Below are 26,596 nucleotides of genomic sequence, written 5' to 3' on the forward strand. Positions count from 1 at the left end.
GCTCTTCCCGCTTCTAAATCTCAAGGGCCTAGAGTCTTTTTTTTTTTTTTGTGTGTGTGTGTGGTACTGGGGATTGAACTCTGAGGCATTCTACCTCAAAACTACACCCTCAACTTTATGTTTTTATTTTTATTTATTTATTTATTATTTGGTGGTACTGGGGGTGGAACCCAGAGGTTTTCTACTTCCGGGCTATACTCCCAGACCCATTTTATATTTTATTTGGAAACAGGGTCTCATTAAGTTGCTGAGAGCCTCACTAAGTAGCTGAGGCTGGCTTCGAACCTGCGTGATCCTCCTGTCTCAGCCTCCCAAGTGTGGGGATTACAAGCATGTGCCACCACGCCCGGCTAACCTTATGTTTTTACATTTTTTTTTTTTTTTTTTTTTTTGCGGGTCTGCGGATGGAACCCAGAGGCACTTTACCTCTGAGCTACACCCCCTGCCCTATTTTTTATTCTTTATTTTGAAATAGGGTCTCACTAAGTTGCGGAGGGCCTCACTAAGTAGCTGAGGCTGTCCACGAACTGCGATCCTCAGGTCTCAGCTTCCCAAATGCTGGATTACAAGTGTGTGTCACCACACCCAGTTTAAATAATTTTTGTTAGCCGGGCGTGGTGGTGCATACTTGTAATCCCCGCGCTTGGGAGGCAGAGACAGAAGGATCACACAGGGTTCAAAGCCAGCCTCAGCTTCTTAGTGAGGCTCCCAGCAACTTAGTGAGACCCTGTTTCCAAATAAAATATAAAATAGGTTTGGGAGTATAGCACAGAGGTAGAAAGCCCCTGGGTTCCACCTCCAGTACCACCAAAAAAAAATTTTTTTTTGTTTTTATTTTATTTATTTTTTGTGGTACTAGGGATGGAATCGGGCATTCTCCGTCAGTGGTATACCCTTAGCCATGTATGTATGTATGTATGTATGTATGTATGTATGTATGTATTTTGGTGGTACTGGGGATGGGACCCAGGGGTCTTCTACCTGTGAGCCACACCCCTAGCACTATTTTTTTATTCCATTTTGAAAGGATCTCATGAAGTTGCAGAAGGCCTCAAGCTGAGGTTGTCCACGAACTGTGATCCTCCTGTCTCAGCCTCCCAAGTGCTGGGATTACAAGTGTGCCACCAGGCCTAGACCTCCAGCCATTTATTTATTTATTTATTTATTTATTTATTTATTTATCTATTTGTTTTTGTGGTGCTGAGGATGGAAACCAGGGGCATTCTACCTCTGAGCTACACCCTCAGTCCTATTTTTTATTCTTTTTTTTAAGTGGGTTTGAGGATGGAACACAGGGGCATTCGACCTCCAAGCTATATCCCCTGCCCTATTTTTTTTTTTTTTATTCTTTACTTTGAAACAGGGTCTCACTAAGTTGCAGAGGGCTTCACAAAGTAGCTGAGGCTGTCCACAAACCATGATCCTCTGATCTCAGCCTCCCAAATGCTGGGATTACAAGTGTGCACCACCACGCCTGGCTCTATTTTTTATTCTTTTTTTTTTCCTGGTACTGGGGATGGAACCCAGGGGCATTGTACCTCCGAACTACATCCCCAGCCCTATTTTTTATTCTTTATTTTGAAACATGCTCTCACTGAGTTGTGAAGGGCCTCACTAAGTAGCTGAGGCTGTCTCGAACTGCGAACTGTGATCCTCCAGTCTCCTCCAGTCTCTGCCTCCTGAATGCTGGGATTATAAGCTTGTCACCATACCTGGCCATATTCTCTCTTTCTTTCTTTCTTTCTTTCTTTCTTTCTTTCTTTCTTTCTTTCTTTCTTTCTCTCTCTCTCTCTCTCTCTCTCTCTCTCTCTCTTTCCTTTCTTTCTTTCTTTCTTTCTTTCTTTCTTTCTTTCTTTCTTTCTTTCTTTCTTGTAGTACTAGGGGTGGAACCCAGAGGCTTTCTACCTCCAGGTCATACTCCCAGACCTGCTTTTGGTATTTTATTTGGAAACAGGGTCTCACTAAGTTTATGAGAGCCTCACTAAGTAGCTGAGGCTGGCTTTGAACCCTTGTGATCCTCCTGTCTCAGCCTCCCAAGCTCTGGGATTACAAGCGTGAGCCACTACGCCCGGCTGCCATATTCTTTATTTTGAAACAGGGTCTTACTGACTTGCAAAGGGCCTCACTAAGTAGCTGAGGCTGTCCTGGAACTTGTGATCCTCTTGTCTCAGCCTCCCAAATTCTAGGATTATAAGTGTGTGCCACCATGCCTGGCTTATATTTATTTTATTATATTTATTTTTGCGGTACTGGCTAAGCCAAACCCCAGCCCTATTTTTTTATTCTTTATTTTGAAACAAGGTCTTACCAAGTTGCAGAGGGTCTTACTAAATTGTTGAAGTTGACCATAAACCTGAGATCCTCCTGTTTTAGCCTCCCAAGTACAGGGATTACCAGTATGTGCCACCACACTTGGTCCTGGGATGTATTTTTTTTTATGTGTATGTGTGATACTGGGGTGGAACCCAGAGGCTCTTCTACCTCCAGGCTATACTCCCAGAATTAGTTTTTATATTTTATTTGGAAACAGCATCTCACTAAGTTGCTGAGAGCCTCACTAAGTTGCTGAGGCTGGCTTCGAACCTGTACGATCCTCCTGTCTCAGCCTTCCAAGTGCTGGGATTACAAGCATGCACCATCACACCTGGCTCTAGGGCTGTATTTTTAATTTTTATTTTGAAATAGGATCTTGGCTTCCCAAGTACTGGGATTACAGGTTTGTGCTACCTGCCTGCTTGCCCCCCCCCCCGCCCCCCCCCCGCCTCTTTCTTAGGATACAAGTCCTTAGGCCAGATTCTTTAAAAAAAAAAAAAATCCTAAAGTCAGATATCTTTAGAATACAGGGCCTAAGGTTTGTAATCCCAGTATTTGGGAGGCTGAGACAGGAGGATTGCAGGTTTTCAGCCAGCCTCAGCTACTTAGGCCCTCTGCAACTTAGTGAGACCCTGTTTCCAAAAAAAGTAGTAAAATAGGGCTAGGGGTATAGCCCAGAGGTAGAATGTCCTTGGGTTCAATCCCAAGTACCACAATAAAAAAAGATACACACACAAATTAAGGAATCCAGGCCCTACGCTGGGCATGGTGGCGCACCTTGTAATCCCAGTACTGGGGAGGCTGAGACAGATCATGGTTCACAGACAGCCTCAGCTACTTAGTGACGCTTTCTGCAACGCTGTTTCAAAATAAACAAAAAATAGGTCTGGGGATATAGCTCGGAGGTACAATGCCCCAGGTTCAATCCCTAATACCAAAAACAAAACATAAAAAAACAAACAAACTGGGGATTATGCCCGCCTAAATTTTTAACTTTGAAATAAAGTTTTGCACTGGGCGTGGTGGCACACACGCTAGTAATCCCCGCGCTTAGGAGGCTGAGACAGGAGGATTGCACAGGTTAGAAGCTAGCCTCAGCTACGTGGTGAGGCTCTCAGCAACTCTTAGTGAGACCCTGTTTCCAAATAAAATATAAAATGGGTCTGGGAGAATAGCCCGGAGGTAGAAAGCCTCTGGGTTCCACCTCCAGTACCACCAAAAAAAAAAAAAAAAAAAAAAGAAATAAAGTTTTGCTAAGAAGTTGCAGAGGCTGGCCTTGAATCTATGATCCCTTTTTCTCAGCCTCTGCAATCCCAAGGGGACTGAAGGTGTGTTTGCCTTTATGCCCAGCTCATCCCCAGCCGCTTTCATTTTTGTTTTTACTAAATTGTCCAGGCTGGCCTTGAACTTTTGATTCTCTTGGCTCAGCCTCATAAAGTAGTTGTGATTACTAGCTTGCATCTAGAGCCAGATAACCTAAGGTCTTTGGTAGGCTCTCTCCCTTGTAGCCCCCCCAACCCTTTTCTTGGGGGAGACTTGTGACTAACTGTGATATCCGGACTTGCTATGGGAACCTTGGGCTTCCAGATAAGGGACTTGCCCAGTGCCTTTGATCTGAGAGATCTGTGATAAGCTGAACCCCTTGCCTCTCAAGGCTCTGACCCCAAGTGGGGAGCCACTGCCCTTCTAGGGGTAGAGATATACATGCAGAGGGCTCTTTGGAACTTTTCTCTCCACTCCCACATCACAAATGAAGAAAGTAAGGCCCAGAAAAGGGAAGTAAGTATCCTGCTCAGGGTCAAGCTGGAGGATCACAGGTTTGAGGCCAGTCTGGGCAACTGAAAATAAAAGGGCTGGCGATATAGCTTGCCTAGCCCTATGGATTCCTTCCCTAGTCCCACCAACAAATTAAAACAAAATAAAAAGGCAACGAGAGTTCAAAACTAGGACTTGTGAAGACCAGGGCAGCCAGGTACAACTGGCCTGGGCCTAAAATTCCCTTCACTCCCAAACAGAGGTTAGGAAAGATAGGCAGCTTGTTAAGTGTCCCTTATCAGACTTTATCTTAATGGTCCTTAACTCCACTTGAGATTGGAGGGGAGCTCCCCAGTGGGTGGGAGGGAGGTAGCCTGGGAAGAACAAGGTTTTACCATCTGTCAGCTGGGCTGAAATCTTCTTCCTGTGACCCTTGTGGTGCCTCTGTGTGGTACAGGGCTGGGGAGGATTTGGTGGGTCACTGTGTTTTGTCAGTGAGCATTCAGTAAATGCTAGTTTGACGACTGTTTGTAAGTGGAAGGGCCGCCTTCCCATCCCCACCCCCTGGACCAGATACAGCACTCTGTGCTTGTGCTTGGCTGCCCGGCTTTCTCTTGATTCCCCAGGCACTCTGGGAAGGGGGTATCAGTACTGCTTTATAGGTGAGGACACTGAGGCCCAGAAAGGCTGATTTATTTGTCCGTGGCCTGGAATCCAGATGTCCTGATTCCCAACCCCTTCTTCTGACTTCTCGGTGGCTGCCTCTCTGGCATCCATAAAATGGGGATAATCATGCCTTGAAGGAACAAAGAAAGGGCTTTGGAGATTCAGAATTGTTCCCTGGCCGAAAGGGATTATTATGTCATTGTCAGGAGCAAATGATGGTCTGGAAACTCATTATGACATTTATTAATATTATTGTAGCTAATTCCTCTTGCACTGCTGCCTGCCCCCCCAGGGCACCCTGTGGGAGGGGATCCTCCCCTCCGGCTCTGGCACTCCCTGCCCCCCAATATTTACCTTAGAACCGGCTGGGCCTGTCAGCTCTGCCCCCGCTGGGTGGGGCTGGACACAGGGCAGGGAAGGGGATTCTTCTGTTGAGGTAGGGTATAGAGCCCCCATTCTTTGGAGAGGGAGGAGGCTGGGGCTGTGCTCAAGACCACCAAGGCATTGGGAGTGAGACCCTGGCTCCCAAGAGGTCTCCTGCTACTGGCTGGGTGACCTTGAGCGAGGCAGTCCCTTTCCCTTGAGCCTCTGTTCCTCTGCAGCAGGCTGGATTGGGAAAGGCGCCCCCCCCCCCCCCCCCCCGTGGGTCAGGTGCCCTTCCCTTTGTCCTGCCTCTGTGGGGATAAAACGCATGGACACCCTTGCTCTGCTGCTGCCTGTAAGGTGTGTGCGCCCTGAGGAGCCCTGGCCCCGTGGCCTTCACCGTCCACCTGTACAGTGAGGGGCTGAGACCCAGGACCTCTGAGCACCCTGACCCCTGGCTGGAGGGCTGGCCAGGGACAGTAAAGTCTGGGTGAGGGTTCCGGCTCCTGAACAAGGCCACCTGGACAGCTGCGCCCTCCCCCCTCATTCCTCTCCCTTGAGTCAGGCGCTGCCCCCACCCTGAGCTCTGGAATGGGGCAGGTTGAGGCCTCACCCCTTGGAGGATGTTGCCAAGAAAGCGTGTACGCATGCGTGGTGCAGTGCCTGTGTGCGTGTGGGGGGCGGGGGCTCTCCCCACTCTTCTTCCATGGCCCCAGGCTCAGGAAAGCCCCTCAGTAGGTACCCGCACCTGCCTTCCTGTGTATGCAGCCACTTGGCAGGAGTGAAGCTGTGCAGCTGCACTAGCCGATGAGGAGGGCGTGGCCTGGTGTGCTGTGTGGATGTTTTGAGTGTGTCCACCTGTGGAGGTGGCCCCCATGGGGCATTCTGCAGGTGCAACTCCCATACCTGAGCTCTGGAGTTTGCATGATAGGGGTGTGGCCAGAAGCAGGGTGTCTTCTCAGCCCTGAGAAACCTCCTCCCTCCGGCAGGTGGGAGGGAGGTGGTCAAGGCTTCAGCCCCAGTCACACCTCCAGACCATCTGGGCTAAAGCTCTGTAATAGACTCCACATGTGGCCTTGGGCAAGGTCCTTCCATGGTCTGGAAGTAAGTTTCTTTGTGAGATGCCCTCTTGCCCTCTTCTACCTGAGCCCCTCCCCAAGCAAGGCTCAGGTGTGTAGACCTGTGCCTGGGGTGGCTCAGAGAGGACACAGGCTCTGGCCAGGCTGTGGGTGGAAAGGGGGAGGGGTGTTGCTGGGGCAACCAGATGTTATCAAGTGTGAGCCTTGGACCTGGCTGGGGAATTTCCAGCTGTGGCCCTGACTGCCAGATGTGGGCCTGAGACCTGGAAGGGCTGAGGTCCCCTATCCTCAACTTAGCCAGAGCTCAGATCTTTGTTTCCCTGCCTGGGGGGAAGCTGAGGATGACTGTTCCCTGGTAAAAGGCTCCAATTGCAGAGCTAGACAGAGGCTCTCAGCCTCACAGATTCACTGTCCTTTATTGGAGAATATCTTCGAGTCCCTGTCTCCAAGGGTTCCGCTAAGATCCATGAGGACAGAAACAGGGTTTTGCCTTCCACCAGTACCTGGCACTGTGCCTGGCAGGGATTAATCACCCCACAAGTGTGTCTGCTGATGTTTTCTGTTTGTGTGGGACTGATAAGAGGATCGTGGGTTTGGCCTAAGGGAGGGAGGATGGGAGCACACGTAGTAAAGGGACCTCCACTTTGTGGGGAGGATGGAGTCCCTGCACCCCTTTAGTGAGGAGGTCAGGTTTTGTAGCTGGCACAGTGGACAGAATGGCTTTTGGGTTAAAAATGTTCTTAGTGAAAATGCTGCTGTCCTTTAAATAATGGAGGCCAGGCCAGGCTTGATGGCACACGCCTGTAATCCAGTACTTGGGAGGTTGAGACAGGAGGGTCATAGGTTCAATGCCAGCCTCAGCAATTTAGCAAGATGCTGTTTCAAAAAAAAAAAAAAAAAAGAGCCAGGCGTGGTGGCACATGCTTCTAATCCCAGCATTTGTGAGGCTGAGACAGGAGGATCATGGTTTGTGAACAGCCTCAGTTACTTAGTGAGGTCCTTTGCAACTCAGTGAAACTGACCCTGTTTCCACATAAAGGATGAAAAAAATAGGACTGGGAGCCAGGTGTGGTGGTGCATGCATGTAATCCCAGCATTTGGGAGGCTGAGACAGGAGGATTGTGGTTTGCAGACAGCCTCAGCTACTCAGAGAGGCCCTCCAGAACTTAGTGAGACCCTGTTTCAAAATAAAGGATAAAGGCCAGGCGTGGTGGGCATGCTTGTAATCCCCGTGCTTCGGAGGCGGAGACAGGAGGATCTCTTAGGTTCAGAGCCAGCCTCGTTGGCTTAAGAGACCCTGTTTCCAGATAAAAATATAAAATAGGTCTGGGAGTGTAGCCTGGAGGTAGAAGGGTTCCATCCCCAGTACCACCAAAAAAAGAAAAAAAAAGACAAAAAACAGTGCAGAGGGTGTAGCTCTGAGGTCGAATGCCCCTGGGTTCTACCCCCAGACCTGAATAAAAAAAAAAAAAAAAAAGAAAAAGAAAAAAGAAAAAATAGGACTGGGGGTGTAGCTCAGAGGTAAAATGCCCCTGGGTTCAATCCTCAGTATAGGAAAAAAAGAAAAAAAAAAGAAAAAAAAAAGAAAAAAAAAAGCTGGGCATGGTGGTGGTGCATGCTTGTGAGTCCCTGTTTCAAAATAAAGAATAATTAAGGCCGGACATGGTGGCTCACGCTTGTAATCCCTGCCCTTGGGAGGCTGAGACAGGAGGATCGCACAGGTTCGAAGCCAGCCTCAGCTACTTAGTGAGGCTCTCAGCAACTTAATGAAACCCTGTTTCCAAATAAAAATATAAAATAGGGCCGGGCGTGGTGGCGCACGCTTGTAATCCCCGCGCTTGGGAGGCAGAGACAGGAGGATCGCGCAGGTTCGAAGCCAGCCGCGCGCGCTAGTTTAGGAGACCCTGTTTCCAAAATAAAAATGTAAAAAATAGGTCTGGGAGTGTAGCCCGGAGGTAGAAGGGCTTCCAGGAACCCCAGTACCACCAATAAATAAATAAATAAATAAATAAAATAAAAAATAAAATAAAATAAAATAGGTCTGGGAGTATAGCCCGGAGGTAGAAGCCAGCCTCAGCTACTTAGTGAGGCTCTCAGCAACTTAATGCAACCCTGTTTCCAAATAAAAATATAAAATAGGTCTGGGAGTATAGCCCGGAGGTAGAAAGCCTCTGGGTTCCTCCCCCAGTAACACACACACACACACACACACACACACACACACACACACACAAAGAATAATTTTAAAAAATAGGGCTGGGGGTGTAGCTCAGAGGTAGACTGCCCTGGGTTGAATCCTTAGTACAAACAGTGGAGGCCAGAGCGGCAGCTTTATAATATTTGTCCCCACTGGCCACATCTTCATCTGTAAAATGGGGATAAAAGTACCTACTTTTTTTTTTTTTTTTTTTTTGGTGGTAATGGGGTTCCTGGAAGCCCTTCTACCTCCGGGCTACACTCCCAGACCTATTTTTATATTTTGAAACAGGGTATCTTAAACCAGCGCGGCTGGCTTCGAACCTGCGCGATCCTCCTGTCTCCGCCTCCCAAGCGCGGGGATTACAAGCGTGTGCCACCACGCCTGGCAAAAGTACCTACTGCTTTGGACTCTTGCTTAGACGTCAATCGTGTGTAGACGTATACTATCCAGCTCCATAAATGTTTCTTCTCCAGAGAGCAAGGGCTCTGCCACGTGCCTGGAAGGTCCAGAGGCCTCCTCGAGGTGGTGAACTAAGGGAAGGAGCTGGGGAGGGACTTGGTAGCTTGAGCGCCACTGTGAATTCTTAGGTTGCTAAGGACTCAGGTGCAGTGAGGGAGGGGTGTCCTCAGGTGAGTTTGGGGTACAGCATGGTATAGTTCACAGACCCATTTTATACTCCGCTACTCTAGACTAGTTTCCAGGAGGATCTGTGTGGTAACAGCATCTCTACCCAGCTGAAACCCCCAGGGCTCTGAATATAATCCAGAGTCTGCTGAGGCTAGGGGTCCCCACCTGGCCTGGCTCCTGGTGTCTTCTCCCTTGCTCACCAGCAGCGGGCCTCTGCTTCCAGAAGCCCACCCCCTGCCCCAACGCCCTCCACCTGCCCCTCCACCTGCTGTAGGCTGTCTAGCAGGCTCTGCCCCTGGGCCTGCCCTGGCTAACTGCTCATTATCTAGGTCTCAGTTGCAGCCTCCTTTTCTTAGAGGGGTGCCTCTCCAGTCAGTCATTGTTCCTTGTTTTTTTTTTTGTGGGTCTGGGGATGGAACCCAGGGGCATTCAACCTCTGAGCTACACCCCCTGCCCTATTTTTATTCTTTGTTTTGAAACTGGGTCTTACTGAGTTGCAAAGGGCCTCACTAAGTAGCTGAGGCTGTCCGCGAACTGCGATCCTCTAGTCTCAGCCTCCCGAATGCTGGGGATTATTTTTACATTATTATTATTATTATTATTATTATTATTATTATTATTTATTTGGTGGTACTGAGGGTGGAATTCAAAGGCTTTCTACCTCCAGGCTATACTCCCAGACCTATTTTTATATTTTTTATTTGGAAACAGGGTCTCACTAAGTTGCTGAGAGCCTCACTAAGTAGCTGAGGCTGGCTTCTAACCTGCAAGATCCTCCTGTCTCAGCCTCACAAGTGCGGGGATTACAAGCGTGCACCACCATGCCCGGTTTATTTATTTTTGCGGTTCTGGGGATGGAACCCACAGGCATTCGATCTCCAAACTACACCCCTGCCCTATTTTTTTTTTTTTTTGGTGGTACTGGGGGTGGAACCCAGAGGGGCTATACTCCCAGACCTATTTTATATTTTATTTGGAAACAGGTCTCACTAAGTTGCTGAGAGCCTCACTAAGTAGCTGAGGCTGGCTTTGATCCTGTGCGATCCTCCTGTCTCAGCCTCCCAAGCGCGGGAATTACAAGTGTGCGCCACCACGCCCGGCTAACCCCTGCCCTATTTTTTATTCTTTATTTTGAGACAGCGTCTCACTGAGTTGCAGAGGGCCTCACTAAGTAGCTGAGGCTGGCTGTGAACTGCGATCCTCCGGTCTCAGCCTCCTGATTGCTGGGATTACAAATGTGTGCCACCACGCCCGGCTCTACTTATTTTTTTGTGGTATTGGAGATGGAACCCAGGGGCATTCTACCTCCAACCTACATCCCCAGCCCTATCTTTTATCCATTTTATTTTTTTATTTTTTATTTTTTATTTTTTGTGGTACTGAAGGTGGAACCCAGAGGCTTTCTACCTCCTGGCTAAACTCCCAGACCCATTTTATATTTTATTTGGAAACAGGGTCTCACTTAAGTTGCTGAGAGCCTCACTAAGTAGCTGAGGCTGGTTTCGAACCTGCATGATCCTCCTGTCTAAGCCTCCCAAGCGCAGGGAAAACAAGCGTGTGCCACCACGCCCGGCCTTATCCTTTAGTTTTTGAAACAGGGTCTCGTAAATAACCGAGGCTGGCTGTGAACCAGGATCCTCCTGTCTCAGCCTCCCAAATGGTGGGATTACAAGCGTGCGCCCCCACACCCGGCTCCACCAAGTATTTATTGAGCTCATAGCATGTGCTAGGCTCTGATTTAGGCTCTGGGGGTGTACTGGTGGACAAGATAAAGTTCCCTCCTTTAGCTGCAGCTTCCAGTTGTAGCTCAGTATTTGCTTACCAAGAGGAGTGGAGATTACTTGCATGTGATGGGGCCAAGTAAACCTGGACTGGACTTCTGCCTAGCCCCTCTCCTTTCCTGCCCCTGCCACCTGCTGACTCCCTTACTGACTTTGCCTGTGGACTGTTTCTTTGCTAATTCTGTTCTCCCTGCCTGGTGGTCCAGAATCATTAAATTACAGAGTTGGGCCAACAGGAAGAATCTCGGGCTGGGGGAGCAGGAGGTCTTCGCTAAAATCTTGCCTCTGCTGTGTGACCTTGGAAAGTTCCCTTTGGTTCCCTGGGCTTCTGATGGCCCATGGGCAAAGTGGGAAGAAAGCCCTTTGGAAAGTGTGGAGCTGAATGTGCGTGTGTATGATGGCTTGTTACCACCAGCCATTGTGATTCTGGGCATCCCCCTGGCTTCTCTGTCTGCATTGTGTCCTGGGTTAGCCCTCATCCCTCCAGGGGCCTCTGTCTCTAGCCCAGCAACCCCGCAGACAGCCCTGGGCTCTGCCTGGCTGCTCCACAGCTGAGCGCCTTCTCCAGGGAATACCCCACTAGCCAGGAGGGCTTGGAGGTGGGCGCCATGCCAAGTCTGGTCTGGTGGCCCCTCCACCTGCCGTATGGCAGCTGGGACCCTCCTTTGTCACTGGCTCCTGACTGCTTAGACTAAAACTTGGGGCAGAGTTAGCGATCTTCGGTGGGATTGAGTATCTCCCCCCCACTGCAATTTGTAGTCCCTCGCAGAGCAGAGCACCCACCATTTCTGGGCCTCAGTTTCCCTGCACGCAGCAGAGGGGCGGGGCCGGTGGCTGGGCGGGATTAGTAGTGAAAGTGGGAGGAGGACCTGGAACAGCCCTCCCTGCTCTGTCTGAAGCCCTCGCTGTGCAGCGGGGCCTGCTTGCGGCCGGAGGACAGACTCAGTGCTGGGTTGTGGTGAGGGCGCGGTTGTCCTTCCTGCAGTCCGTGGAGGTTAGGGTAGGGGACGGTCCTGAGGGGCGTCCGCAGCCATGGTGGTGTTCCTGGGCAGGCACCTCCCAGCGCTTCTCGAACTGTTTAAGAAGGGTGAGTGGGTGTGGCTGGGGGGCGCGTCCCCAACAGCTCCCTGGGCCAGACCTTTGCATAGCTGGGGGGCAGTCAGGCCATGCGGAATGGCTGGGCTGGGGGGATGGGTTGGGGTGGTAGAGGCCAGACCCTGTCGTTCTGTCTATGCGGTCTGCGCGGCCCTTTGTCCAGCTGCTTTGCCGCTCCTTTGTCTTGGCTTTGCTGTGCATGGGAGGGCAGACCAGGTGTGTCTGACCTTGAAGCCTGCCATTCAGCCCAGATGGCCTCCCTGCAGGGGAACCCACACTTTATTTGTACGCCCCCCTCCCAGTTGAGAGAGGGGACAATCTCCTCCTGAGTCCAAGTCCTCCCAGGGGTGGGGGAGGATGGGATGAGGAGCTGAGAAGAAACTAGTACTAGAGGACGAAGAGGACCGTTTTTTTTTTTTTTTTAGAGGCCTTGGGGGTGGGACTTGGAGGGAGGGGCAGTCCCCTTCCTTTCTAGGAGCTGGGCTCTCAGCTCCTAGACAGTAGGGGCCACAGCGTCGCAGACTTTTGGAAACCAGGGGTCCTTATTCTGGGTGTGATCCAGCAGTCCTGGCTGGGAACCGGGATTTAGTCTTGGCTCTGGCTCTGACTCCAGTTTGCTGGCTGGTCTTAGGCCAGTCCTTTCCCCTCTCACACAATGGGGGCTGGGGAGAGTCCATGATCTGCTGAGGTGCCTCCCAATGCTGAGCAGGTGGGGCTCTGGTGGCTCCCCTGGGCCAGAGCACTGGCTGCTGAAGAGGGGACTAAGGAGGGGGCATGGCAGGTGCCTGTACTGCAGGCACTGGTCCTGGGGCGGGGCCCTTTAAAGTGCTCTGTCCGTGCCCGCCCCCTACAAGGTGCTGCCAAGGTCACATGACTCTCCCAGTACTTTTGCTTATGCTGTGGGTTTTATTTAAAGGGGGGCTGGGGCACAAAGTGCTGACACAGGCCCCCACCCCCAGGCTTAGATGACCAGCCCCACTGTGGGTGGAGCTTGAAACAGGATCCTCAGTAATGGATCCCTGGCTCCTCTGCACCGGGGCCAGTGCCAGGGCTTCCATACCTGGGACAATCCCCTGAGACTCTGAGCTCTCCTGGCTGGGGTGGAGGGGCCCAGGCCCCCTTCTCCCCTCCCCTGCCCTTCATTGATCAAGGGGCAGCTGCATGGGTGAGTTGGGAGCCTGGGAGGCCATATTTCTGGCCTGGCTTGCCCCCCGGGTGTTCAGGGAATCTGGCAATGATCCCTCCCAGCGCCCAGGCCTCCCATGGCATCTTCGCCCTGGACCTAGGCCAAGACGCTATATGAAAAGGGTAGTTTGTTTTCCTTTAAATTGAGGCTGAGAATGTATTTGCTATGAGCTATGTGAATGTATATGGGGGTACCTTGCATAGGGCTGTGAGTGACCTGTGGATACAGAGTTGTTTGTATACTTGGATACTGTTTGTGTATACAGAATGGAAACTGTGGGTGTTGTGTGGATTCCTGGAGGCCAGGTGTGGGTACATATGTTTACATCTCTGAAGCCTGTGGGTGTCATGTGCGTAGCCGTGGGCCCATGGGCCCTTGGTGTGGTGTGAGTACTCAGCTATATGTGTTCTCGGGTGTAGTTTGTGTATGTACATGCGAGTGTTGTGTATTGAGTGCCTACCCCACAACTGTGGGTTATGTGTCTGGCCTGGGGAAAGTGGGCATTGCATGTGTGTGCAGGGGCCATGTGCATTCTGGGAACTGTGGGTGCCTTTGTCCTGGTTCCTGTGCATTTCTGGGGCCCTCATGCCTTTGGGCCTAATTTCCCTTCCTCCTTCATCCCACTAGGATCTGCCAAGGCTGAGAATGACAGACGTCAGAATGCAGGGCCCGGCCAGGGGCCAGGGTCTGCAGTGGATGAACACCAGGACAACGTCTTCTTCCCTAGTGGGCGACCGCCTCACCTGGAAGAGCTGCACACACAGGCCCAGGAGGGGCTCCGCTCCCTACAGCACCAAGGTAGCCTTCCCTTTCCTCCCTCCAGAGCTGCCCTCTCAGCTCCTGAGGTCACGGGCCTCGTCCAACACTTCCTTCTGGTGTCTTCCAGAAAAACAGAAACTGAACAAGGGTGGCTGGGACCATGGAGACACACAGAGCATCCAGGTGAGCCCTGCCACAGCTCAGTCCTGACTGCCCTTCCTTCCTTCTCGGCCTGGCAGGCATGGCTTTGGGCCTTTCTGGGTCTGTTTTCTTCCTGCATCTCAAAGGGCTAGACTGACCCGTCAGGGCTGGCCTAGGCTTGCTCCACTCGTGCCTGCTCAGTGTGGAGTGATGAGAAGGTGTCCATCCAAAGTTCTAGTGGGAGTCCTGAGGAGGCAGCCTCCCCAGGCCGCAGTCTCATCTCTTTCTTCCCCCCACAGTCTTCTCGGACTGGGCAGGATGAAGACAGCATCTCCTTCTGCAGCCAGACCACCTCCTACACAGCTGAGAGCTCCACGGCTGAGGACGCGCTCTCCATCCGCTCGGAGATGATCCAGCGCAAAGGTGTCTGTTCAGCGCCCGGATTCCTGGGCAGGGGAGGGGTTGGTGGGCACCGTCCTGTCCCAGCCTTGCAGCCTCCCTTTTTCTTCCTAGTCTGGTGTTTCTGGAGGCTCTGATTCAGTGAATTCGGGAGACAGAGCCCTGTGTCCTCTTGGAAATTCATCATGCACGTTCACTGTAAAGCTAGAGTTGGGGAACCTGGGGTTGCTACTTAGCAGTGTGTGATCTTGGGCAAGCCCTTAACCTGAGCTTCTGTTTGACATTTTACAAAAATCTAAGACAGTAAGAGCATATACCTCATTGGAGTGAATGCCACGCAGTTAGCACGCTCCCACAATGATAGTCTCACTAATGAAGCATTCCCCCAGTGGAAACGCTCATCGTTGGCATAGTAGCCTTCTGGAAGTCTTCCTCCCCCACTCCGGGCACCGAGGGTTGAACCCAAAGCTCTGCACATGTTAGGCAAGTGCTCTACCACTGAGCTACGGTATCCTTAGCCCCCTTCCAGAAGTGAAGCCACTAGCTTTGTTCATACCTATTTGACTGATGAATTTTTTTTTTTTTTTGGTGCTGGGTATGGAACCCAGAGGCTTTCTACCTCCGGGCTATACTCCCAGACCCATTTTACATTTTATTTGGAAACAGGTTCTCACTAGGTTCCTGAGAGCCTCACCAAGTACCTGAGGCTGGCTTCGAACCTGCGCGATCCTTCTGTCTCAGCCTCCCAAGCGTGGGGATTACGAGCGTGCGCCACCAGGCCCGGCTTGATGAAATCTTTTTTCCCCCTGAATTATTAGTAGTATTCTATAAAGTGGTGCTCTGTGGAATTTATTCTTTCTGATCACCACACTTGGCTTACTCCCAGCCCTTTTTATTTTTTATTTTTATTTTTGTGGTACTGGGGATGGAACCCAGGGGCATTCTACCTCTGAGCTACACTCCTAGCCCTATTTTTTATTCTTTTTTCTTTTTTTTTTTTTTTGGTACTGGGGGTGGAACCCAGGGGCTTTTTTACCTCCGGGCTATACCCTCAGACCTATTTTATACTTTATTTGGAAACAGGGTCTCACTAAGTTTCTGAGAGCCTCACTCAGTAGCTGAGCCTGGCTTCAAACCTGCGCTATCTTCCTGTCTCAGATTACAAGCGTGTGCTACCACGCCCAGCCTTATTCTTTATATCTTGAAACAGAGTCTCACTAAGTTGGGAAAGGCCTCACCAAGGTAGCTGAGGCTGACTGGGAACCTCGATCCTCCTGTCTCGGCCTCCCAAATGCTGGGATTATATAAGCGTTTGCCACCACACCTGGCTAGCCCTTTTTTTAAATTAAATTAATTTATTTTGGTACTGGGGATTTCAGGCATTCTACCACCAGGCTATTCCCCCAGGCTGATTTTATTTATCTATTTATCCATCTATTTATATATTTATTTATTTATTTATTTTTTTGGTGGTACTGGGGTTCCTGGAAGCCCTTCTACCTCTGGTATACACTCCCACGGGCTACACTCCCAGACCTATTTTTTAACATTTTTATGTGGAAACAGAGTCTCTTAAGCCAGCGAGGCTGGCTCCGAACCAGCGCGATCCTCCTGTCTCCGCCTCCCAAGCGCGGGGATTACAAGAGTGCGCCACCACGCCCGGCTCCATCTATTTATTTATTTATTTGCAACTCAGGGACATTCTACCTTCAGCTACACCCCCAGCCCTATTTATTCTTTACTTTGTTTTTTGATTTTTGTTTTTATTTTGGTGGTACTGGGGTTCCTGGAAGCCCTTCTACCTCTGGGCTACACTCCCAGACCTATTTTTACATTTTTTTTTTTTTTTAATTTGGAAACAGGGTCTCCTAAGCCAGTGCGCACGGCTGGCTTCGAACCTGCGCCAAACTCCTGTCTCTGCCTCCAAAGCGCGGGGATTACAAGCTTGCACCACCACGCCCAGCCTTATTCTTTACTTTGAAACAGGGTTTCACTGAGTTGTAAAGGGTTTCATTAAGTAGCTGAGGCTGTTTGTGAACGATGATCCTCCTGTCTCAGCCTCCCAAGTGATGGAATTATAAGCATGTGCCAACACACCTGGCCCCAGCTCTAGTTTTTATTCTTTATTTTGAAACAGGGTCTCACTGAGTGGCAAAGGGCCTCACAAAGTAGCTGAGGCTGTCTGCAAACTGTGATCCTTCTGTCTCAGCCTCCTAAATTCAGGGATTACAAACGTGCACCACGATGCCCAGCCCTGGTTTTATTTCTTTATTTGGAAACAGGGTCTCATGAGGTTTCTTTCTGTCTCTCTCTCTTTCTTTCTTCCTTTCTTTTTTCCTTTCTTTCTTTCTTTCGCACTGGGAATTGAACCCAGGGGCATTTATTTCTGAATTACACCCCCAGTCCTATTTTATTTTGAAACAGGGTTTTGCTAGGTTGATGAGGGTCTCACTACTTGCTGAGGCTGCCCTTGAATCTCTGATCTTCCTGTCTCAGTCTCCCAAGTACTAGGATTACAAGGATGTGTCACCATGCCTGGCTTCAGTAGGTTTCTGAGATCCTCGCTAAGTTGCCGAGGCTGGCTTTGAACCTGTGATCCTCCTGTCTCAGCCTCCCTGCAGTCTCATCTGTGAAATGTGTTCCGGGTCCTTCTGCTGTAATGGGTTTTCTCTCTTTGCATTGGCCCTCAGGCTCCACCTTCCGACCCCATGACTCCTTCCCTAAATCTGGGAAGTCAGGGCGGCGGCGGCGGGAGCGTCGGAGCACTGTGCTGGGTCTGCCGCAGCACGTACAGAAGGAACTGGGTGAGCGCTGGATTGGGATGCAGGGGTGGTGGGTGGGGCGCCCCGGCCGGCCCCTCTCTGCTCACCACCACCTGCTCTCTGTCCTTTCCAGGGCTGAGGAATGAGCGCGAGGCACCCGGCACACCTCGGCCTGCTGCTCCACAGGATGCCGTCCGCATCCCCACGGTGGATGGCCGCCCAGCCGGCCTGGCTTCAGGGACTGGTGTCCGGGTGTCCCTGCAGGCACTGGAGGCGGAGGCGGAGGCAGAGGCGGAGGCTGCTGCCAACACAGAGGCCATACTGCAGCGCCATATTGACCGCGTCTACCGGGATGACACCTTTGTTGGCCGGTCCACAGGGGCCCGGCCCCCTCCGCTGACCCGGCCCATGTCCTTAGCAGTGCCTGGACTGACCGGTGGGGCTGGGCCTCCTGAGCCCTTGAGCCCCGCCATGTCCATCTCGCCCCAGGCCACCTACCTGTCCAAGTTGATCCCACATGCCGTGCTGCCTCCCACGGTGGACGTGGTGGCGCTGGGCCGCTGCAGCCTGCGGACGCTGAGCCGCTGCAGTCTGCTCTCCGCCAGCCCTGCCTCCGTCCGCTCCCTGGGCCGCTTCTCCTCGGCCTCCAGCCCCCGGCCCCGCAGCCGCCATCCTTCCTCCTCCAGTGACACCTGGAGCCACTCTCAGTCCTCAGAGACAATTGTGTCCGATGGCTCTACCCTCTCCTCTAAAGGGGGTTCTGAGGGCCAGCCAGAGGGCTCTGTGGCTAGCAGTAGCGTGGCCCCGCCTCCCCCAGGGGGCAGTGGGCGGGGCTCCCCGAGCGGCGGCAGCACTGCAGAGGCCTCGGACACCGCCAGCATTCGGAGCAGCGGGCAGCTGTCCGGCCGGAGTGTGTCCCTCCGCAAGATGAAGCGGCCCCCGCCCCCACCCCGCAGGACCTACTCTCTCCATCAGCGGGGCGCAGCCGCACCTGATGGGCCCTTAGGGTTGCCTCCCAAGCCTGAGCGGAAGCTGCAGCCGCAGCTGCCCCGGCCACCTACCACTGGCGGGTCAGAAGGGGTGGGGTCAGCACCCTGTCCACCCAACCCGGCGGGTGGCTGGGGACCTGGCTTGTCTCCCGGTGGCTCCCGGCGCCCCCCACGCTCCCCAGAACGGACACTCTCCCCTTCCAGTGGATACTCGAGCCAAAGCGGAACCCCGACCCTCCCTCCCAAGGGCCTGGCAGGTGCCCCCTCTTCCCCCGGCAAGGCCCAGCCCCCTAAACCAGAGCGGGTCACAACCCTTCGCTCTCCGGGGGCCTCCGTCTCTTCTTCCCTCACGTCTCTGTGTTCCTCCTCCTCTGACCCTACCCCTTTAGACCGTTCTGGCCCGCACATGCTGATTCCCCTGAGTGACAGGTTTGTCATACCCCCGCACCCCAAGGTACCTGCCCCCTTCTCTCCTCCTCCATCTAAGCCCAGGAGCCCCAGCCAAGCTGCTCCTGCTCAGGTTGTCGCTGTTGTGGCTCCTGGGCCTGCCTCCGCCACTGAGACCAGTCCCGAGTCTCCTCCTGCTCCCCGCACTTCCCTGACCCCACCTCAGGAGACTCCTGTTGTCTCCAAAGACCAGTCACCCCCGCCATCTCCACCCCCGTCTTACCACCCACCCCCACCACCTAGTAAGAAGCTGGAGGTGGTTGAGGAGGCCTCATCTGTCCCAGAGGCTGCTGAGGAGCCCGTCCAGGATCCCAGCTGGCCCCCACCCCCGCCTCCTGCCCCTGAGGAGCAGGACCTGTCCATGGCTGACTTCCCCCCACCAGAGGAGGCCTTTTTCTCTGAGGCTAGCCCTGAGCCTGCAGGCCCTTCAGTCCCTGCAGAGCCTGTCAGCTCCCTGGGTGCATCACCCTCAACTGCTGCCTCTTCCCAGAGCCAGCCCCAGGCTGCCCCAGACCCTCCTCCGGCTCCACCAGCCCCACCTTTGCCCAGTGCTGCCCCAGAGCTTCCGACCAAGCTTCCTCAGAAGGAGCCAGCGGGCTGCAGCCAGAGCGGCGGGGCGCCCAAGGAGGACGCTGGTGTGCCCCTGGTCACACCCTCACTCCTGCAGATGGTGCGGCTGCGCTCCGTGGGCTCTCCTACAGGGGCTCCAACCCCCGCATCGGGGCTATCAGCCCCCCAGAAGCCGCTGCGAAGGGCCCTGTCAGGACGGGCCAGCCCTGTGCCTGCCCCTTCCTCAGGGCTCCATGCTGCCATCCGGCTCAAGGCCTCCAGCCTGGCTGCTAGTGAGGGCCTCGGAAGTGCCCAGGCCAATGGACCGTCTGAGGCACGGCCGCGGTCCCCTCAGTCTCCTGCCTCCACAGCCAGCTTCATCTTCTCCAAGGGCACTAAGAAGCTGCAGCTTGAGCGGCCCATGTCCCCTGAGGCCCAGGCTGACCTCCAGCGGAATCTGGTGGCTGAACTTAGGAGCATTTCGGAGCAGCGGCCACCCCAGGCCCTGAAGAAGCCACCTAAGGCCCCTCCACCTGTTGCCCGCAAGCCCTCTGTGGGAGTCCCTGCTTCCCCCAGTACTCCCCGGGCTGAGCCCATTACTGCTCCTCCCAGCAACGGGCTCCCTCATGCTGAGGAGAGGACTAAGGGGGAGCTGGCAGAGAATGGAGGTGTCGTGCAGCTGGCGGGCCCAGAGGAGAAGATGGGTCCCCGAGGCTCAGGTACAGTGGCAGTGGTGGGTGTGGTCCCATCACTGGTGGTGGGAAGCAAGCATCTTAAGTTCCTCCACTGGGCATTTGCTTGGTGGATCTTCGAGAGTTGTTTTTGGGAAAAGGAGATACTGGGGATTGAACCCAGGGGCATCCTACCTCTCAGCTACACCCCCCAGCCCTATTTTATTTTATTTTATTTTGAAACAGTCTTACTAGGTTGATGAGATCCTCCTGTCTTAGCCTCCCAAGCCTTACAAGTGTGTGCCACCATGCCGGGCTTTTTTTAAATTTTGAAACAAAGTCTTGCTAAATTGCTGAGGTTGGCCTCAAATGTGTGGTCCTCTGGTCTGAGGCTCTTAAGTGTGCCAATACACAGGCTGAGTCTTTTCTTTTTTTACAATAGAAAAACAGAATCCTCACCGGGCGTGGTGGCGCACGCTTGTAATCCCTGCGATTGGGAGGTGGAGACAGGAGGATCTAGCAGGTTCGAAGCCAGCCATGCTGGCTTAAGAGACCCTGTTTCCAAATATATTAAAAGAAATAGGTCTGGGAGTGTAGCCCGGAGGTAGAAGGGCTTCCAGGAACCCCAGTACCACCAAAAACAAAACCAGAATTCTAGTGCTTGGAGGCCTGGGATGGGTGAACTATCACCCTTGGTGAGATACAGGGAAGGAGTGCGGGGTGTGAACTTTGGCATCAAACCTGCTGAGCATAGTCCAACATTGACACTCTGTTTCCCATCCTATCTGCTTTGTGGAATGTGGAGCACTGATGCCTACATTCTCGTAGTGTGTGTGTGTGTGTGTGTGTGTGTGTGTGTGTGTGTGTATGTGTATGTGTGAGAGATTAGAGATTGAACTCAGGCATTCTACCTTTGAGCTATACCCCCAGCCCTCACTACTTGATAAGAGTCTCACTACTTGCTGAGGCTGTCTTTGAACCTGTGATCCTCCAGCCTCAGCCTCAGGAGTACTGGGATTTCAGGTGTGGGTACCACGCCAGGTTACATTCTCATATAAGTACAGTATCTGGCTTGGTGCCGCTGGCCTGGTATCAGTCAAGTGAGGGGTGGTAAAAGGTTGGGTACTTAGTGCCACAACCAAGCTGGGAGGCCCCTTACCAAGTGCCCTTTTTTTCCCCCACAGACCCACAGAAAGAGCTGGTCTGACAGCCACATTGGCACTGCTGACCCATCCCAGGAATACAATCTCAGGGACCTGAGCAGCTCCAAGGACGAGGGGACACAGCAACACAGCCTAAGAGAGGACGCCTGCAGCCTTAACCTCACGGCCTTCTATATTTATGCAAGCCTGGTGTTGCCCGTCCTTCATATCATCCACGCCTACCCCCAAGGACTTGCCTCTGGCAGCTGCCGCTTCAGCTTTGGCCTTAGCCTCATCTTGAAGGAAGTGGCTGGTGGGAGTGGGTGGCTGTGCCCCCTGCTGGCCGTGAGGCCGCGGGTAGAGGCAGAGCCCTTCACTTGGGGGCTTTTTTTTTTTTTTTTTAATGTTCAAATCATGCATATACTGTAGTCCAGAATCAAAGCACTTTTGCAGAGTGGCTACATGTCCATCTTCCAGGACCTGTGAAGCCACATTTCAAGGGCCTGTTTACATGGTGGCAGCATCAGTCCTCCGTGGCCAGCCTCCAGCTGGGACCAGTCTGTCCCCTCCTCCCCCAATACTGTTTTCTCCTTCTTAGTTCTTAGAGGTGGGCAAGTCACTCATTCCCACAGGCTTCCCCAGGCTGGGGGCAGGTGTGGGGCTGTGGAATTCCAAAGCACAAATGGTACAGTGGAGGCTAGCCTTCCTGTGCCTCGATTTACCACCACCCTCCTGCCTTCAGTTCTGCCAGGTGCTGCATCCGTGCAGGGCAGGGCACAGGTAGTAGGAGACTGCCAGGGCCCAAGTGGGTCAGGAGAGGAAGAACCAGAAGGATGGTCTGCAGGTGCTCTCCTCGGAAAGCAAGTAACAAGAATAGCAGGTCATCCCAGCAGGTCCTTGGCATGCCAAGCATCTGCCTTGTTTTTTTTTTTTCCTTTTCAATTGGGTTGGGGTGGATGGGCACAACTTCAGAGGCAAGAGCCCATGGGCTGTGTCCTTTCAGCTTGGCGGGAAGTACTGAGGTGGAAGGAGGGGGCCTGGCAGGGGGAGAGTTTATTTGGGCAGCAGGCCCAGAACTGGCCCTTGCACTTTATTTCCTGACCTTTCTCTCTAGTCTCTGGTGCGCGTCCTTTCCGCAGCTGCCTTTAGGCACAGTGGTCCCATTCCGGGAGAGCTGGCTCTGGGGGCAAGGATGGAAAGCCAGAGTTGTACCTGTACTCCAGACTCTTCCCTAGTCAACAAGAGGGTGCCCAGTGCCCCTAGGGAGTGGGCAGGGTGGCCGACCCCCAGGCGCCAGCCTTTGCTACTGATCTGTCCTCCAGGAACTTTAATGACCTGTTTCCAGCCTATGCGACCTGCCTGGATAAGCTGGCTTCCTCAGTGGCCCTCCTGGCTCCAGGGCTGGCCCTGGCACCTCTTTCCACAGCAGCGTGGTTGCCACACCTTGACCCTTTCCTTGGTAGAGCTTGGCAAGGAACCTTGCTTTTAGCTTCTCTGCCAAGGAGGCAAGGTAACCCACTGGCCCTACCATGTACCCCAAGAACTGGAAACATGGAGGCCTTGGGGCCTGCCCCAGGGTTTCTTGTTTGTCACTGTCCTCTCCCTGTAGCTACAGACCAACATCTGGCCTTGTGGGCCTGGGGAGCTGCTGCTGGGCTTATGCTGCATCCGGCCACCAGTGAGTGGAAAGGACAATCAGTAAGCGCCGCTGCCACTGGAGCTCCTCACCTTCCCCACCCCCATGAGATAAGGCCCTGGTAGTGGCCTTGGAACTGCAGGAGGGAGAGGGGGCCTGATTCTGGCTTTCCCGCCAGCTCCTCCAGTGTTTCTGAGCTCTCATCCTCAGTTGGGGTCTTCTGAGCTTGTTCTCCTACCTGGTGGGCCAGAGTGCAAAAGAGACAGGAATCTAGAAGAGGCAGCCCTTCTTTAGGTTGGCCTAATGCAAATGGAGAGACCAAAAGCCTCTGATTTTTAATTTGCATAAAATGTTAGAAGAGAGAAGTATATATATATATTTCTTTAAATTTTTGAGTCTTTGATATGTCTATACAATCCATTCCTTCTGCCCTGGAGCTTGAGTGAGACATGGAAAAGCTCTGTGTTTCAATTAAAGGTGTTAATGAATTAAGTGATTAAAACTTGGCTGCGCCTGCTTTTTCCCCCACGTCAGGTAGGCTGTGTGTCCTACACACACCTCACAGCAGCGTGGAACCCAGTCCTCAGCTGTGAACCCCAGCAGGATCTGGCTGCTGCGCAGTGGGGCAGGGTCTAGGCCACACTCAGGAGGGGAAGTATGCTGCCTGCGGCAAGCGCTGGACCCACGAGTGGGCCTCTTTCTGCTTGGCAGCACTAAAGCAAAGCCAAGGTCTGTCACTCATCCCACTGCTGGGCCAAAAGACCAAGACACAAGCAACCCAGGCTGGGTGGGCGGCCCAGAACCTTCTTCACACTGTGTTGTCTCCTGAGACGGCCCAGCTCACAGACAGACCCATCCAGACACCCAATTCAGACATTTTATTTGAATTTGACAGTGATGGTTAGTGGTTTGATTGAGTTGCAGGATGGAGAAGTGACCCCACCTTCTCTGAAGAAACACTAAGCCATCTGCCCCACTCCTGATGCTAACTCACAGCACAGCTGGTGTAGGGAGCGTCCCAAGCTGGCTGGTTAAAGGAAATTCCAGGAGCCTGGGGCTCCCCACGCCAGCACCACTGAGCCTTGGGGTAGACAGGCGTTGAGAGAGCCGCCAGCCACTTGAGAGACCACTAGGTTCTCTATTTTCCTTTCTCTTTCCTTTCCCAATCCCACAATTTCCTGCTGGGGAGAATCTGTAATTAGCCTAGTCCGGGCACTAGATCCCAGCTAGAGGCACAGCTGCTGGGTTAACTCCAAGAAAACCTGGAAACCAATGTTTTTCCAATTACAAGGATTGTGGCACAACCTTTTTCTGAGTTGTACTGAAACCAGAATTCTCGAGTCAGTTGCCAGAAAGGAGGCTGAGCCGGCTCCCTGCTGCTGTCGGGCATGGTTTACCACGGTGGTGCCGCTGCCTGATGGGATCGCCCCGGATTCTGGGGACGTGTGCTGCCCCTTACCCAGTTTTACACCTGATAACAAGTCCCAGACCTGCTGCTTCAAAGTCCTGAGAAATGGGCAGGTAGGTGGTAGATGGAGCAAACCCAGGAGACAGCAGAAGGCTCAGGACAGTGGGAGAAGGGAGGCTGACGGTGGACTGGCTAGCTAATATTCCCCCCTTTCAGCGATTTACAGGAGATGTTTCCCAGCTTCGTCATGAAGTTGGTTTGCTTCCACTGCGCAACGCACTCCTCAGATATTTTAAAGTCAGCCTAGATGAGAGACGGGAAAAAGAAAAATGGAAAAAAATTATAGCAGTGGTGACTGGGACAAGGGAACTCTTGTACTACTGTGTAACCTGGCTCAACTTGTTTTTTTGTGGTACTCAGGATTGAACCCAGGAGCATTCTGAACTCTACCCCAGCTCAATTTTTTATTGTCTCTCTCTTTTTTTTTTAGGTACTAGGGATGGAACCCAGGGGCATTCTACCTATAAGCTACACCACCAGCCCTATTTATTTTTATTTTTTATTTTGAAACAGGGTCTCACTGAATTGTAAAGGACCTCACTATATAGCTGAGGCTGTCCGAGAACCGCGATCCTCCTGTCTCAGCCTCCCAAGTGCTGGGATTACAAGTATGCGCCACCACACCCGGCTCTGGCTCAACTTTTCTAAGAGTAGTTTGTCAAAGTTCTCATGTTGATTTTTTTGGCCCAGTTAAGTTCACTTTAGAAATTTAGTTTAAGAAAATAATCAAGTCAGGTGTGGTAGTGCATGCTTGTAATCCCAGCATTCAGAAGGCTGAAACAGGAGGATTGTGCTTAGCTGACAGCCTCAGCTACTTCTTTTTTTTTTTTTTTTGGTGGTACTGGGGGTGGAACCCAGAGACTTTCTACCTCCGAGCTATACTCCCAGACCTTTTTTATATTTTATTTGGAAACAGGGTCTTACTAAGTTGCTGAGAGCCTCACTAAGTAGCTGAGGCTGGCTTCGAACCCGTGCGATCCTCCTGTCTCAGCTTCTCAAGCATGGGGATTACAAGCGTGCGCCACCACACCCAGCTCAGCCTCAGTTACTTAGTAAGGTCTTTTGCAACCCAGTGAGACCCTGTTTCAAAATAAATAATAAAAAAATTGGGCTGGGAGTGTAGGTAAGAGGTTCAATCCCCAGCACCCCCCCAAAAAAAATTGTTAAGTCAGGCACAGTGGTGCATGCCTATCCCAGTAGTTTAGAGGCTGACACAGGAGGATTACAAGTTTGAGATCAGCCTTAGCAGTTTGGTGAGACCCTGTTTCAAAATTTAAAAAAGGACTGGGGGTGTAGCTCAGAGGTAGAATGTCCTTGGGTTTAATCTGTAGCTTCCGCCCCCAAAAAAAGGGCTGGGTGTCATGGTACATGCCTATAATATCAGTACTTGAGAGGCTGAGACAAGAGGATTGATCACAGGCTCAACGCTCAGCAGCTTAGCAAGACTGTTTGAAAATAAAAAAGGGAGCTGTTATTTCAGTACTTGGGTGGCTGAGGAGGATTGCAAGTTCACGGCCAGCCTCAGCTACTTGGTGAGGTCCTCCACAACTTTGTGAGATCCTGTTTCAAAAATAAAGAATAAAAAATAGGAAGCCAGGTGTGGTGGTGCACGCTTGTAATCCCAGCGTTCGGGAGGCTGAGACTGGAGGAGCATGGGTGGATAGCCTCAGCTACTTAGGTCTTCCACAACTTAGTGAGACCCTGTTTCAAAATAAAGAATAAAAACTAGGGCAGGGGGTGTAGCTGGGAGGTCAAATGTCTCTGGGTTCCATCCCTAGACCTGCAACAAAACAAAACAAAACAAAACAAAACAAAAAAACGAGTTGGGGACGTAGCTCAGAGGTAGAATACCTTTGGGTTAAATCTCTAGTACCACAAAAAAAGAAGAAAAAAAAAAGGGTTGAGGTGTAGCTTGAAGGTAGAAAACACCTGGGTTCCATCCCTAGTATATCCCCCAAACCCCAGAAAAGAGAAAATAATAATAAGCATAAGCACTTCTGCACGGTATTTGTGTGTGTATGATGTGCTGGGGCTGGAACCCAGGGACTGACTGCCACTTGTGAGGCAAGTGCTCTGCCACTGAGCTGCACCCCAGCCCACCTAGCAGCAGCACAGCCTTCTGAAAGTGAAAACCCGAGAACCTCAAGGTCTCCTGATGTGTTAGTTAAATTACGATAACTCTGATAAACTATATAGTATGATTCCAATACTTATGACAGAATATTTTCAGGCATAAAGAAAAATAAAAGCTGGGCATGGTGGCACATGTTTATAATCTTAGTATTTGGGAGGCTAAGACAGAAGGATCATAGGTTTGTGGCCAGCTTTATCTCTTAGTGAGGCCTTTTGCAACTTAGGAGACCCTGTTTCCAAACAGAAATTAAATAGGGCTGGGGGTAGGTCAGAGGTAGAATGCCCTTAGGTTCACTCCCCAGCAGCAAAAAATAATAAGTCAATAAATAAAAAAGCAGAACAGTATGAATCAAACTGTAAATCTTCTCTATACATAGCAAAAGACCAGAAGGAGGCTGGGCTCTGTACTTGAGAGGTTGAGACAGGAAGATTGCA

General features: G+C 51.9%; 2 protein-coding genes across 2 annotated transcripts in view; one reads left to right on the forward strand and one right to left on the reverse strand.

Moving 5' to 3' along the window:
- NHSL3 (NHS like 3) overlaps nucleotides 1–20,989 on the forward strand; it is a gene marked incomplete at both ends in the record, with an annotated part of 38,940 nt that extends 17,951 nt beyond the window's left edge. The window contains 6 exons of the mRNA XM_080692613.1: nucleotides 13,693–13,863; nucleotides 13,952–14,007; nucleotides 14,265–14,388; nucleotides 17,055–17,168; nucleotides 17,260–19,830; nucleotides 20,967–20,989. Of these exons, the coding sequence (XP_080548739.1) occupies nucleotides 13,693–13,863; nucleotides 13,952–14,007; nucleotides 14,265–14,388; nucleotides 17,055–17,168; nucleotides 17,260–19,830; nucleotides 20,967–20,989 (3,059 nt within the window). The remainder of the gene's footprint in view (nucleotides 1–13,692; nucleotides 13,864–13,951; nucleotides 14,008–14,264; nucleotides 14,389–17,054; nucleotides 17,169–17,259; nucleotides 19,831–20,966) is intronic.
- A 3,171-nt stretch (nucleotides 20,990–24,160) lies between these two features.
- The window catches only part of YARS1 (tyrosyl-tRNA synthetase 1), a gene marked incomplete at both ends in the record, with an annotated part of 41,313 nt that continues 38,877 nt past the window's right edge, over nucleotides 24,161–26,596 (reverse strand). The window contains one exon of the mRNA XM_080693101.1: nucleotides 24,161–24,271. Coding sequence (XP_080549227.1) covers nucleotides 24,161–24,271 — 111 coding nt within the window. The remainder of the gene's footprint in view (nucleotides 24,272–26,596) is intronic.

The sequence above is a fragment of the Muscardinus avellanarius genome, assembly GCF_963383645.1.
Source record: "Muscardinus avellanarius genome assembly, chromosome: 3".
Classification (NCBI taxonomy): Eukaryota; Metazoa; Chordata; class Mammalia; order Rodentia; family Gliridae; genus Muscardinus; species Muscardinus avellanarius.